This window comes from Podarcis muralis, chromosome 3 (genome assembly GCF_964188315.1).
Source record: "Podarcis muralis chromosome 3, rPodMur119.hap1.1, whole genome shotgun sequence".
Classification (NCBI taxonomy): Eukaryota; Metazoa; Chordata; class Lepidosauria; order Squamata; family Lacertidae; genus Podarcis; species Podarcis muralis.
In genome coordinates, this window is record NC_135657.1 from 16,530,053 (window position 1) to 16,542,647 (window position 12,595).

Genomic DNA, 12,595 nt, shown 5'->3' on the forward strand with positions numbered 1-12,595 from the left:
ACAGATGCAAGTAGATTTACTAGAGTTAATATCCACATCAAAACTAGGCAGGCCTCGTGGTTCATGAGACCCTCCCCAGAGCCCAGAAGATGTTAGTGAGGACAGAGAAAGCCCTGAAGAGACCAAAAGCATAACAGGGCTTTGTTTAAGCTGCTCAGCTTCCCCACTTAACAGCTGATGTGTTGGGTAGCACAGCAGCAGGAGCTTCTTTCCCGTGCATCCTCCAGCCTCCTGCCAGCCCCAGAGCTTCAATTATAGTTGTGGATATTTTTGGATACAGTATTTTTGGTTTGGATTGAAGAGAGTGCAACAGAGGGTGTTTAAAGAGTGTTTAGAAGGTGTTCACCACGACGCAATTTCACTTATGCACGCGGGGGTCTGGAACGTAACCCCTGCACAAGTGGGAAGTTACCTGTACATAATTTCTTGCAAAAAAGAAACATCAAAATAGGTTACAAATCTAATGAACAAGTTCCTGTTTATTTTTAGAGCTTGTTGATCACCATTACTCCAACCAATGAGCACCTCAGGTGACATACATAAAGTTACCATACAGAGTTTTATTTTTATTTTTAACCACCAGCGGGCTCGTTTCTATCGCCATAGCAACTGTGCATTCTACACTCCTGTCCCAATGTTGGTTTACTGTTTTTAAAAATCCTTAAATGCACCTTTTTGGGAGCTTCTGTTCAAGTCCCATTAATTTCTGCAGGATTGTGCTCCTTGTTTATAAGAAGTTGCTGGGCTGATGGGAGTCCACAAGTCATAATGAACTGTACTGAAATAAGCCTCCTTTGTACTTGCATTCCTCAACCATTTCTTCTGACCTGTGAAAGATCTGGTTTCAGGAGCCAGTGGGGCTCAGAACTAGGATGCAACGGCATTATCTTCATGTCTTGCTTTTGCAAAAACTTGGCACACTTCAAACTTACTGCTTTCATAAGTTGCGTCTTGTCAAGGAAGCTAAGTTTACTTCAGGCAATGTAAAAGAGTAATGAACTTTCTTCTCTAGACTAACCCTTTGAGAAGGAGCAAGACAACTTTCACAGCCTTTGGCAAGCTGTAATTTGAGCCCTGTGTGCTTTTTTACACACACACACACACACACACACACACACACACACACACACACACCAGCTCATATAGAACCTGGTTCATTTTTATACTAAAGACCATTTATCTTTCATTTAAATTTTTGGCAACCGACATTGATTAATTGATCAGATTAGGACAGGTTTTAGGGAAAGTTTACAGGGGAATCCATTTTCGAATTTAGGAAAATACAAACAGTTGCTGTAGTAAACATCAAGTCCTGCCTTAAGGAGAAGAGCAAGTCAATAGACAGTCATTTTGTAACAAAAAGAGTTAATCCTTAACTGGACAAAAAGTGACAAGAAAAACACATTGGAATTGAATGTTTTTGGATCTCTCTTGAGTTTTCATTGGCATAAATAACAATACTGTAGTCTCTCACTCTGTACTTCACAGATTGCTCCTGGAAAGGAAACACTCGCGTTTCCCTTAAAATATGCCAACTTTTCCATGATTTGGGTGAAAAAACCCACCACCTTGTTTCTCCAGCCCCATTAACTCCATTAGGGCTACTCCAAATATAGTGGTTTCTTTGATTGCTACTTTGCCTTTAGGCTTCCAGGCATCCGTGTTGCTTCCATCTCTATTGCCATTGTTCTGCTGATAAGTCTTTATACCAAATGCTCCGTGCTATTGTGTGGTCACAAGTTTAACGATCATGCTAATGATACGAGACCCTCGAGGGCAGGTACAAAGATCTATGCTGGGGTTTTTTACTTTATCCTGGAGTAGCTGGTCAAGCTCACAGCGAAGTTCTTTCACTAGTTCGGCTACCTGAAAAACACAAATATTATTATGAGTTAAGCTGCTTAGGGGTGGTCCAGGCCAGATCACAAGCCCCCATCATCTCTGACTCTTAGGCCATGCTGACTGGGAGTTGGGAGTTCAGCAAAACCTGAGGTTCCTCACACTACATTAGAAGTTACTTCTGAAGCCCCTGGTCCTCCCTCTGATATTGCATGAAAGACCTGCTGTACTTTTTATGCTTAACATTTGTACTCGCATAAAAGAGGCTTGGGACGCGGGTAGCGCTGTGGGTTAAACCTAGGGCTAGGGCTTGCCGATCAGAAGGTCGGCGGTTCAAATCCCTGCGACGGGATGAGCTCCCATTGCTTGGTCCCAGCTCCTGCCAACCTAGCAGTTCGAAAGCACGAAATGCAAGTAGATAAATAGGTACCGCTCTGGCAGGAAGGTAAACGGTGTTTCCATGTGCTGCTCTGGTTTGCCAGAAGTGGCTTAGTCATGCTGGCCACATGACCTGGAAGCTGTACACCGGCTCCCTCAGCCAATAAAGTGAGATGAGCACCGCAACCCCAGAGTCGTCTGCAACTGGACCTAATGGTCAGGGGTCCCTTTACCTTTAAAAGAGGCTCAACTGGGGTATTGCCTAAAAACTATGATGACATTAATGTCCTTAAGAATCTCAACAAATAGAAGATCAAAGGCACTGCATTTTTTCAAACTGCACAGGTCATACCTACACCACTTGGGATTTTTCTCATTTGACTGGATTTTGTGTTCATTAATGCTCTGCATAGTACAGTTGGACCTTTTAAACTTTTTATGCCTTTTCTTCTTGTATATCCAGGGTTAACACCCCCACAGATGATATAGCATTGTGCATCCAACATTGTCATAATGCTGGAAGAATTTTGTTAAGTCTAAGGTGCCACAATACTCTGTTGCTTTTATCCAGATGAAGAACCAGAGAGGCAAATTTAGCTTTTGACGGTGCTGATACAATTTGTCCTGCCGTCTACAACCTGGGGTTTGTTGTGCTCATGAAAGCGCCTATGCAAATTAGGCAGGGTATTATAACCATAAACCGCAGAGTTGATACCCAAGAGATGAGGACGTCTCACTAAATTTCTGAAAGATCTTTGGTCCTTAAATAGCTGGTCATGCAGACATAAAGAACAACCTGACCTTTCAACTTAGGAAAGAAAACACACCTGTTGAACCAGATGCTGCCCATGCTATTCTATAAACCTATCGGAATTAGTGTTTTATATCCATTTTGGCCCAGTGGACTTAATGTCTCAAGAGGAAATTTGGTTAAGGGTCATAAATCATTTCCTGCATGCCAGTACAAAGTAGAATGAGCTGTTCCTCTCCCCTTGGTACAATGAAAATAATATCCCCATCATAAGCAATTAGATGCAATGTGATGAGTTGCTCATTTTCTTACTTGGTGTGAGGCTGCAACAAAACGAATCCACCCATCGTCCAAGGAAACGACAAACTCTCCCTTCTGAAGATGCACATTAATACGGCCGCCTCCAAACAAGATCAGTGGGTACACAGACACCATGCTGCAGTCTCGAATAAACACCCGGCTGGTTTTTACCATCTCGTGATACACTAAGTAAGGGCTATCAAAGTGCCTGGTCTGAAACAAGGAACCCAAAAAAAACTGTGGTGAAACTTCAACAAGAACAAGAACAACAACAACAGGGTCCATACCTATCACTTCAGTTATACAATATATGGTAGAGGCCATTGGTTTTGCTGGGAAAAGGTTGTCTGATGCCAGCATACCATTTGCCAGGCAGCAGGGGCAGGAGAAGTCTGAAATCTTTACACAAATTTCAAATGGGTGTGTAAGCTGAAGGAGAAAGGAAAATAACCTATTGTCTGAATATCAAATGGGACAAGTTGGTTATAAATTAAGTCCCATTGATTCCAATGTGAACTAAGTTTAACTAAGATTAGCCTGCTTATCATCTTATGCATCTGTGCATAGATACAAGTCCAACAGATTACAATGAGGCTTACAGATGTGTAAATGCAAGGAATCGCACTATGGACTGCTGATTGGTTTGCATGCCCCTCTTCCAAGAAGGAATTGTATATGTGTGGACAACAGCTACAGAATGACTGACTGGGGGTGGGGAAATCACCTGGTAGTTTACAGAGGATGGATGAATGTGAATAGAGCCCTCCTTCTTGGTAACAAACTTCAGCTCTGCAGCTTTTGGCTTCATTTTAACAGCTCCTGTACTGGTCTTCTGATACTTCCCTTCTGGCAATTTCACCTAAAACAGTAAAAAACAGTGATAGAAATACTCATAAGCAACTTCCATTCAGTAGGGTTGTGCAGAAGGAGATGTTTCTTTAAAGCACTGGAAATACTGAAAAGTCTCTAAACCCAACAGAAGCACAAGAGAGAGAAAGAGAGAGATTCCCTTTTAAGGAATTGCTAATATCAAGTAGCTCAGCTTTCAAGCATGCAGCATAGAACAAATGCAATGTGTGCAATATGGACAGAAAAAGAGAAATGAAAAAGCACTGCCCTCTTACCTGAACCACATTGGGATACAGAGCAGCACATAATATGGCTGATATCAGCTTGAAGTTGTCCGCATTAGAATTTGCCTGTGATATAAACAAAAGGGTACCTACAAGTTAGGGCAGAAGTTTGCATGAAACTGGGCAGCACATCACCTTGAGAATTCCAGCTTTCATGTAAAGGTAAGCTTCCAGACCTTATAGTTACAGAGATATTCTTTTTAGAAAATATGAAGGCATCTGCTTTAAAAAAAACAACCCTCAAGTGTTAAGTGGTATAAGCTCTGGGCCCTATATGCCCCTCCCTAAAAAGGGGGGGGCACCTCTGGACTTTTTTTAATCAGCTGGGAAGAAAGGGGTTTTCACATAATCAGGAAGCTCCAAATCACTGAACAAAAACACCGCCCAAGGTTCTAGCTGTCATTTTGGTTCCATTAAATCATGACAAGGAGAGTAGAAATAGAAGGGGTGGGAGGGAAAAATGAATGCCGTTACAGTGGTGCCCCGCAAGACGAATGCCTCGCAAGACGGAAAACCCGCTAGACGAAAGGGTTTTCCGTTTTGGAGGTGCTTCGCAAAACGAATTTCCTATGGGCTTGCTTTGCAAGACGAAAATGTCTTGCGAGTTCCTGCAGGGTTTCCCCCCCCCCTTTTCCCAAGCCACTAAGCCGCTTAACAGCTGATCCGCTAAGCCCGCTAAGCCGCTAATAGCGCTAAGCAGCTAATGGGCTTGCTTCGCAAGACGAAAAAACCGCAAGACGAAGAGAATCGCGGAACGGATTCTTTTCGTCTTGCGAGGCACCACTGTATTTGGACAGATGAGGAAAGTGGCAGAGAATGAGAGGAAGAACACCGTAAAAAAGCTTATACGTTGTAGAAAAGGCAATGGATGAATGAGACAGGGCAACTCTCCTCCACTGTCACTCCTGTTACCTCTTCTCCAGTTGCTTCCAGAACGCCGTCTCCTCCTTGAGACCACCTCCTCTCCATATCCTTGGCTCTGAGTCCCTCTTTCACAAATCCAATGTCAGACAACAGTTCCGTGAACTGCCTTTTTAAACTGGCCATTTGCTATGAGGGAGGAGAGAGAAAGAACACCTTTGAATAATGAATAGAGTTAAGATTTCTGAACTGTGTCAAGTGATGTCCACCTTCTGTTCTCATTCTTTCCAAACACCAGCGGTAAGCCACAGAAGACTTGTGGGTCACAGCCAGCTTGTGGCTGACTTCATTTTGCCCACTGCCACTGCTGCAAATCTGGGGAAGAGTGGAAAAGCTATGCTGGAAAATGTGAACTGCATCTACTGTGGAATAATATGTGAAAATGTACTCTGAGGAAATAATGAATGGTTGTTGGGACTCCTGGTATGGTGGTTCCGTAACATAGCTAGTATGGGGGACGCTGATCTTCAAACTGTGTTCCAGGCAGCACTGCTGAACCTCCAACACTTATTTGGGGTTATTCAAAGTGAAACCAAGCTTGCCCACCCCTACAGATTTTTCCCTGCAACATGCAACTGTGTTGGGTGCCTTACCAGGGCACAGTCTCCCTTCCCATAGAATGGCAGCAAGGCTCATGAGGACTGGCCAATGTGCGAACTGAACTAAGAATATACGCCCTAGAACACAGCCCAGAATGAATTGCAATGTGCAAGGATTTCCCTGGCAGATGTGAGGCGGTTTCTCCGTAGGCTAGTCAAAATGGTTTCCCCTGGAAGTAGGACGCTTGAAAACCACTGAGATATATACCGTATTGGCCTGTATATAAGCCTCACTTCCTCCCCCCCAAATTCTGACCGTGAACAGTTAAAGTGTGGCTTATATTCGTGACCTTACAGTCTGCAGCCAGCACCAGGAGAGTGGCAAAGCAGCACCCGCCCCATGCGTAGTCCTCTGTCTTCTCCCCCAAGGCTCAAAAGGAAGAGAGCGAGGAAGGGGAAAGCCCACCAGCAACGAAGCAGCCCCCCCCCAGTATGCAGCCAGGAGCAGCGAGGAATGGAGCGGCTTATATTTGGGTATTTTTTCTCCCCCCCCTCCAATTTTAAAGGTGCGGCTTATATTCAGGCCAATACGAGAGTTAGGCACATAGGAAACTTGTTTTTAGGAAGTCTATTTGTCTAACAGGCCCAGTACTGGATTGGGACTCTCCAGAATCTCAGGTAGAGATCTTTTTCCCATCAGGTGCTATCTATATATTTTTGTAGAATGGAGAGATGCTGGTGGTTGAATTTTGGACCCCAAACGTGTGCTGTACCACTCAGCTATCGTCCCTGTCATAAATAAAAATACGTATCTTCTTTGGTGTGTGGGTGTGTAGAGAGGCTTGTGTGCGTTTGTGTGAGGAGTCCAGTGAGGAATTTTTTTACAGCTGATCCACACTCTTTACCTTTCAGCTAGGGTAATTTCATTCAGTGGTTGGCAACCATAGTGTTAACATTTATAATTCAGTCTCAGAAGCTAAGGAATTAAATATTATATGGTATAGTAGTTGATCCATTTCCCTAAATCCTGTCATCCATCAGAGATTATCCTCAACTTTTCTGGAAAAGCTGAAGTTATCTAAAAAGGCAGCATATTTTTATTTTATTTTTAAATCAACCCAATCTTATGCTGCGCCCAGTTTCTCCCTCTTCCATTGCCTGCCTGCCAAGGATAAACACAGATATATCACACTGTTAAGCCTGGGGTAGTAGTCAACCAAATTTTACTCAGAGAAAACCCACTGAAATTAATCAACATGACTAAGTGAGGTTCATTCATTTCAATGGGTCTGAGTAAAATTTTGTTGAACAGCACCACTGGGTAGCACATCTTGAAGTTAATCTGCAAGTAATATAGTGAAATGCAGTGGGATAAAACCTTAAATGTACTGTATAAGCAAACAGGCCTAGAAAATGCCTTGCATGTACTGAGTTTTCTGATAAATGCAAAGTTGAAACCTATAAAAAATGTTTTCATTATAAGATTGCACAACAGGAAAGCAGAACACAACAATTTGACATGAGGTTCAATATACACTTTTAAAACTCAAAATTGTGAAAAATAATGCTAACTTACCTGAAGAGCGCTTTCTGATAAGAAATTTTGTCTACAAAATGTGTGACTTGCTTGATAGCCTTCTTTTGAAGCTGCACGCCATCCCTAAATAGTGAAAATATAAGCTGTAATAGTGTGCCATCTCATCTCTTACAATTAGGAGGCTCTATGGCTACAATAACTCTGAAATCAATTACAGGGCGTGCTTTTATTCCTCACCTTATATGCTTGGAGAAGCGCAAGATAATCACTGTTTCCTACTGCAAATTCCAGCTTTTTCTTGAATGCCTCCTCTCTTTTGTCCCATGGAGAAACCTTTTAAAACAAGGAACGTAATAATGTGACCTGTTCTCACACTGGCCAAGAGATAATAAATAAAATAATAATAATAATAATAATAATAATAATAATAATAATAATAATAATAATTTTATTTATATCCTGCCCTCCCCAGCCGAAGCCGGGCTCAGAGCGGCTAACAACAGTAAAAATAACAGAGTTTACATAAAATCACAATCAATTAATTGAAATATATTCTAAAATCAATTCATTCTAAAATCAATTCAGAGTCAAATTAATGGCAACCACTGGGCTAGAGTTCTGTGAGGATCGCCAAAGGAGGGGGTCAGGCTGTGCCTTGGCCAAAGGCCTGGTGGAACAGCTCTGTCTTGCAGGCCCTGCGGAAAGATGTCAAGTCCCGCAGGGCCCTAGTCTCTTGTGACAGAGCGTTCCACCAGATCAGGGCCACGGCCGAAAAAGCCCTGGCTCTGGTTGAGGCCAGCCTAACCTTCCTGTGTGCCTTTGGGAAACCCGCAAGCAGGATTTGAGCACAAGAGCATACTCCCAAGCTTTGGTTTCCAGCACCTGGTGTTCGGAAGACTTGCTGCCTCCTTGGAGGCAGAGCACAGCCATCATAGCTAGAAGCCATTGATAGTCCTCAACGTATTTGTCCAATCCTACTTTAAAGTCATCTAGGTTGGCGGCCATCACAACTTCCTATGGGAGCGCGTTCCATAGCTGAACTATGGAAAACACACCATTACACAACTGGCAGATGTAAAATTAAAATACAGCCTACAGAGTTCAGATTTACACAGTGTATTCTGGGTATACGGAAATTTTGTACATTGCATTCTACAAGATGTACAGAACTATCCTATTTTAACCCCCCCCAATTGTATTTATGCTATGAGAAGTGAAACCTCTCCCAAACCACTTTCTTTTTTTTCTTTTTTTATAATCATATTTATTAAAATTTTCAGAGTACAAAAAAAATAAAAATAAAAACTAAAAATAAAAATAAAACAAAATTGAAATACTTTTAGAATCTAATTTTCATTGCCCACTTTCCAGGACTCCCCCCTCCCCCTCCCTACTGTATTCCCCTTTCATAATGTTGGTTCTACAAGCTCTCACTCCCAATTTAAACCTTAAATTATTTAGCCCCAAATTCCAATTTAAATTATACAATCATCATCTTTCCCTTAACAAAGAAAAAATATAAATCAAAAATTCTCTCCCCAAGGCCCCCTTGGTTTCATTCCACGAATTCCCTTTTTCATTTACTAATAACACCCCAGCATAATATAAAAAAAGATTAAAAAAAAAAATAGTTACACAGCCTTTGGATTCTGATTCTCCCCCCCCCCCCCCAATCCCCGGTTCGCATTCCCCATGTCCATCAATCTGTCTGTCTGTTGTCTGCCTGGAAATCTTTAGTCCATACACCAATCAGTTCCACCTTGCCAGTTTCTTTTCCTTTTTTCCCTTTTTAATTTAAATATTATTTTTGTAATGTCTAATTTCAAACGTCCAATCCAAAAAAGACCCCAAAGGGGTTCCCCCCCATTGTTCTGTTCCATGTTGTTGTCAAGTTTCTTGTCCTGTTCTGCTGCTAGAACGTTCTAATTCAAAAATTTGATGCCTCTACAGGGGTTTGTTATTCAGAAACAAAAACTTACGTCCAGTCCCTTCCTTTCTTCAATAGAGAATTCTATTGTCTCCCATTAATGTAAACACCCCTGTAGACAAAATACTTTTTCAGTTTTGCTGCTTTCTCAGGAGATAGCAAGTCCTATACAGTTCCCAGAGTATTTTTCCGCTTGTAGTTCTTGTAATGTCCCGAAACTCCTCTAGGGGGGTTGCAGTAACTTTGTTTCCTCTTGTCCAAAAATCCAATTGTTATTCCATATTTTCAACATTGTATCCAAATCGTGACCAATTGTAACGAAATTAACTAGCAAAGTCCTCATAGCAAAGTCCTCTTTACACTTTCCGACTTTGACAGCCACTTTGACAGCTGTCAAAGTCTGCTTCTCTTTTCCCCAGGCTCTCTCGCGGGTCGCCCCGGTTCCCGGGGGGGGGGGGGGTTACGTTTCCCTTCTCACCCCACTCTTCTCCTCCAGCACAATTCTTGTAATATCCCATTGTGAAATTCTTGGTTTTTATCCGAAATACGCTTCTCTTTGGACCTTGGTTACTCAGTCCTTGTTTTGAAATGCTTACAATAGGGAGGGGGGACTGACTTCCTTTTTAGATCCCCCCCGCTCGTGCCGAATCCGAAAAAAATTCCCTTTTTTTCTCCTTTAAAACCCGGTTGCCAGATTACTCACGGGTTGTTGTTAAAAGTCCGAATTTTCAATGGAAGAAGTCGGCGCTCTCCACCGGATGGCATGCGGCTTCGCTCGGCAGGGGAAGCAGAGGACTCAAAGCACCACGCCACTCCCCGGCACCCGATCCGTAGCCTTTAAAAAGGCTCATTCACGAGTCGGGAGGGCGCTAACGGTGCCAGCCGAGTCACCCATGTCCACGGTCTCCGTGCCCGTGGTTTTTAAGGGTCCCCGCGTCGCCGGCGCGGTAGAACCCGAGCCCTGCCGAGCAGACTCCCTCCGGAGCTCGGAGGGAGTCCGCCATTCGGCGATGGCACCAACCCGGAAGTCCTCTCCCAAACCACTTTCAACCATATAATAGGTTTAAAAGGTTCTGTTTTAAGAGTTTAGGAAACATTCCTTTGCACACATGGACATATCTTGAAACAACAGCACTTACAAAAGGAGACTTGTGGGCCCTGCTTGCTGCAATTGTCAGTGCTGGATCCAGACAGCGGAAAATGGTGCCAAACAGCATTAGCTTCCCAATCCTGACATCAACAGGCAAGGAAGCCAAATGATACCCCAAGGGCGTGAGCTTCTCATCTGAAGTTAAGGCTCCGACATCCTGCAGTCGTTGCTTTGAGGAACGTAGAGATTCGGCTGTTGGTGGCTCAATCAGTCGCATGAGAACTGAATGAAGGCTTTGTGTGGAGAACATGTCCAAAATCTTGATTCTGGAAGAAAGAGGAAAATACAGTCATTTGGTCAGAGTTGGATACGTTAGCTTCAGCTACATAAATATATAATATACACATATGTTAGCAGGCCTCCACTGAGAACTTTCTGTTGAGGTCTTGCTTTCTGGATGGGCAACGGCAGACAACAAAAAGCAGAAGAAGTCAGTATCAAACAGGGCAAGGTAAAAAGGTAAGTTAAAGAACCACAGCGCCACCCATGTCCCGTATCAAACAGGATATAGTAGGGTTCACCAACCATTTTGGGCCCATGGGCAAGCTGGCAAACTGCAGACACTGGCCAAACCAGTTCTTTCTCTCTGTCAGTGAAGTAACCGGAACAAGTCTATTTGATTTACAAACCCTAGCCGTTATGTTGTACCTACTGTGTTAAATCTTGAGTTGCACACAGTATAGAATAGAAAAAGAGGAGGCAGTTTTGTATTGTAATTTCTAAGCTCCACCTGTTTCTCTCTTTAAAGCAGTCCACAAAGTACCGAGCCTGGGCATTCAGAAAAGCTAACACACACATTTTCAAGAAGTAGAGTAAGGACTATGGAAAATTATTTGCCCTAAGGAAGAATTAGGATGAAGTTGGAGGAAGAGGGATTTGAGAATGGGAGCTAGGGCAAATTACTGTGTATAAGATTTGCCAATCAGCAAGATCTGTAAAGATTGTTTCAGGGATGCTCTGGTTGCCAGTGAAAGACTGTCTTACCTGAGACAGAGCTGTTCCAAAGGCACTCTTTGTATTTCAGGTAACTGCTGCTTCAAAAGGTGATGATTGTAATGGTGGCTACTGAAGAGATGAAAACAGACTCCAGAGGCTACCCGGCCTGCTCGTCCTTTCCTTTGCAATGCATTGGCTTTGGACACAAATGTATCCTCCAGGCTTTCCATACCTTTGCTTGGATCAAACCTGCAAGGAGGAAGATATGGAACAGTGTTTGCAATATTCTGATAGGCCTTGGGGAATCTAGGGAGGTACAAAAACTGGATGCTTGCAGGTTATGCTACTGCAAGGCATTGTACTTGGGGCTGCATTCGAAGACTATTTGGAAACCAGTTAGGGCAGAATGTAGCAACTAAATGATTAACGGGGACAAGAAGATGCGTGTGAACATAAAAACACCAGTTCTCGCTTGACTCCGATAGCTGCCAATTTGTTTCTGGGCTCAATTCAAAGTGCTAGTTTTGATCTTTAAGCCTTTGACAGCTTAGGAACCAAATGCCAAAAGGACAGTGTATCTGTATTTGTTCCTGCCTGGACTGTGAAATCATTATCTGAGGATCTTCTCTGCATGTCACTTCTAATGGAGGTTCTTTGGCAATGAGCGGACAGCCTTCTCTATAGAAGCTCCCCACCTATGAAATGCTCTCTCCAACGACACCTGCCTGGCATCAACTTCATCATAATTTCACTGCCAGGGAAATACTTTTTATTTTTCTTGGCACTTGGGCAACACCAATTATTGGATTTTCGTATTCTGATTATGTTTTTAACATGCTTATGTGATTTTGTTATTGTATTTTTACTCCTGTTGCAAATATTAGTCATGCAGAAGTATCCAGCATACAAATGCTTGCACCTCCTAGATTCCTAGAGACCCATCTCAATACTGTTTTAAAATCTTGATTATCCTTAGTTACTGTTTGAAAGCTTGCAGAGTCAATTTGACAAATGCTGAGAGGCGGGAGGATGGATACCACCACTCTAGAACACTGTGAACTAACATTGCTACATGTTTCCCATTTTTCACCTGTAAAAATTATAGCAGAAAAATATGGGTTGAGAAAGATGAGAGTGAAAAGAGTGAAAAGGGAGAAGTAATAACTGAGACAGACAGTAACAGA

The 12,595-nt window shown here is 42.8% G+C and overlaps 1 protein-coding gene across 3 annotated transcripts in view; it reads right to left on the reverse strand.

The window, feature by feature from the left end:
- Positions 1-459: 459 nt before the first annotated feature.
- DHX57 (DExH-box helicase 57) overlaps positions 460-12,595 on the reverse strand; it is a 36,811-nt gene continuing 24,675 nt past the window's right edge. For all 3 annotated transcript variants that reach the window (XM_028724977.2, XM_028724978.2, XM_077926713.1), the window contains exons 16-24: positions 11,460-11,660; positions 10,465-10,741; positions 7,636-7,731; positions 7,438-7,521; positions 5,314-5,451; positions 4,393-4,467; positions 3,993-4,127; positions 3,281-3,481; positions 460-1,866 (exon numbers count right to left, since the gene is read on the reverse strand). In XM_028724977.2, the coding sequence (XP_028580810.2) occupies positions 1,723-1,866; positions 3,281-3,481; positions 3,993-4,127; positions 4,393-4,467; positions 5,314-5,451; positions 7,438-7,521; positions 7,636-7,731; positions 10,465-10,741; positions 11,460-11,660 (1,351 nt within the window). In that variant the 3' untranslated portion in view covers positions 460-1,722. The remainder of the gene's footprint in view (positions 1,867-3,280; positions 3,482-3,992; positions 4,128-4,392; positions 4,468-5,313; positions 5,452-7,437; positions 7,522-7,635; positions 7,732-10,464; positions 10,742-11,459; positions 11,661-12,595) is intronic.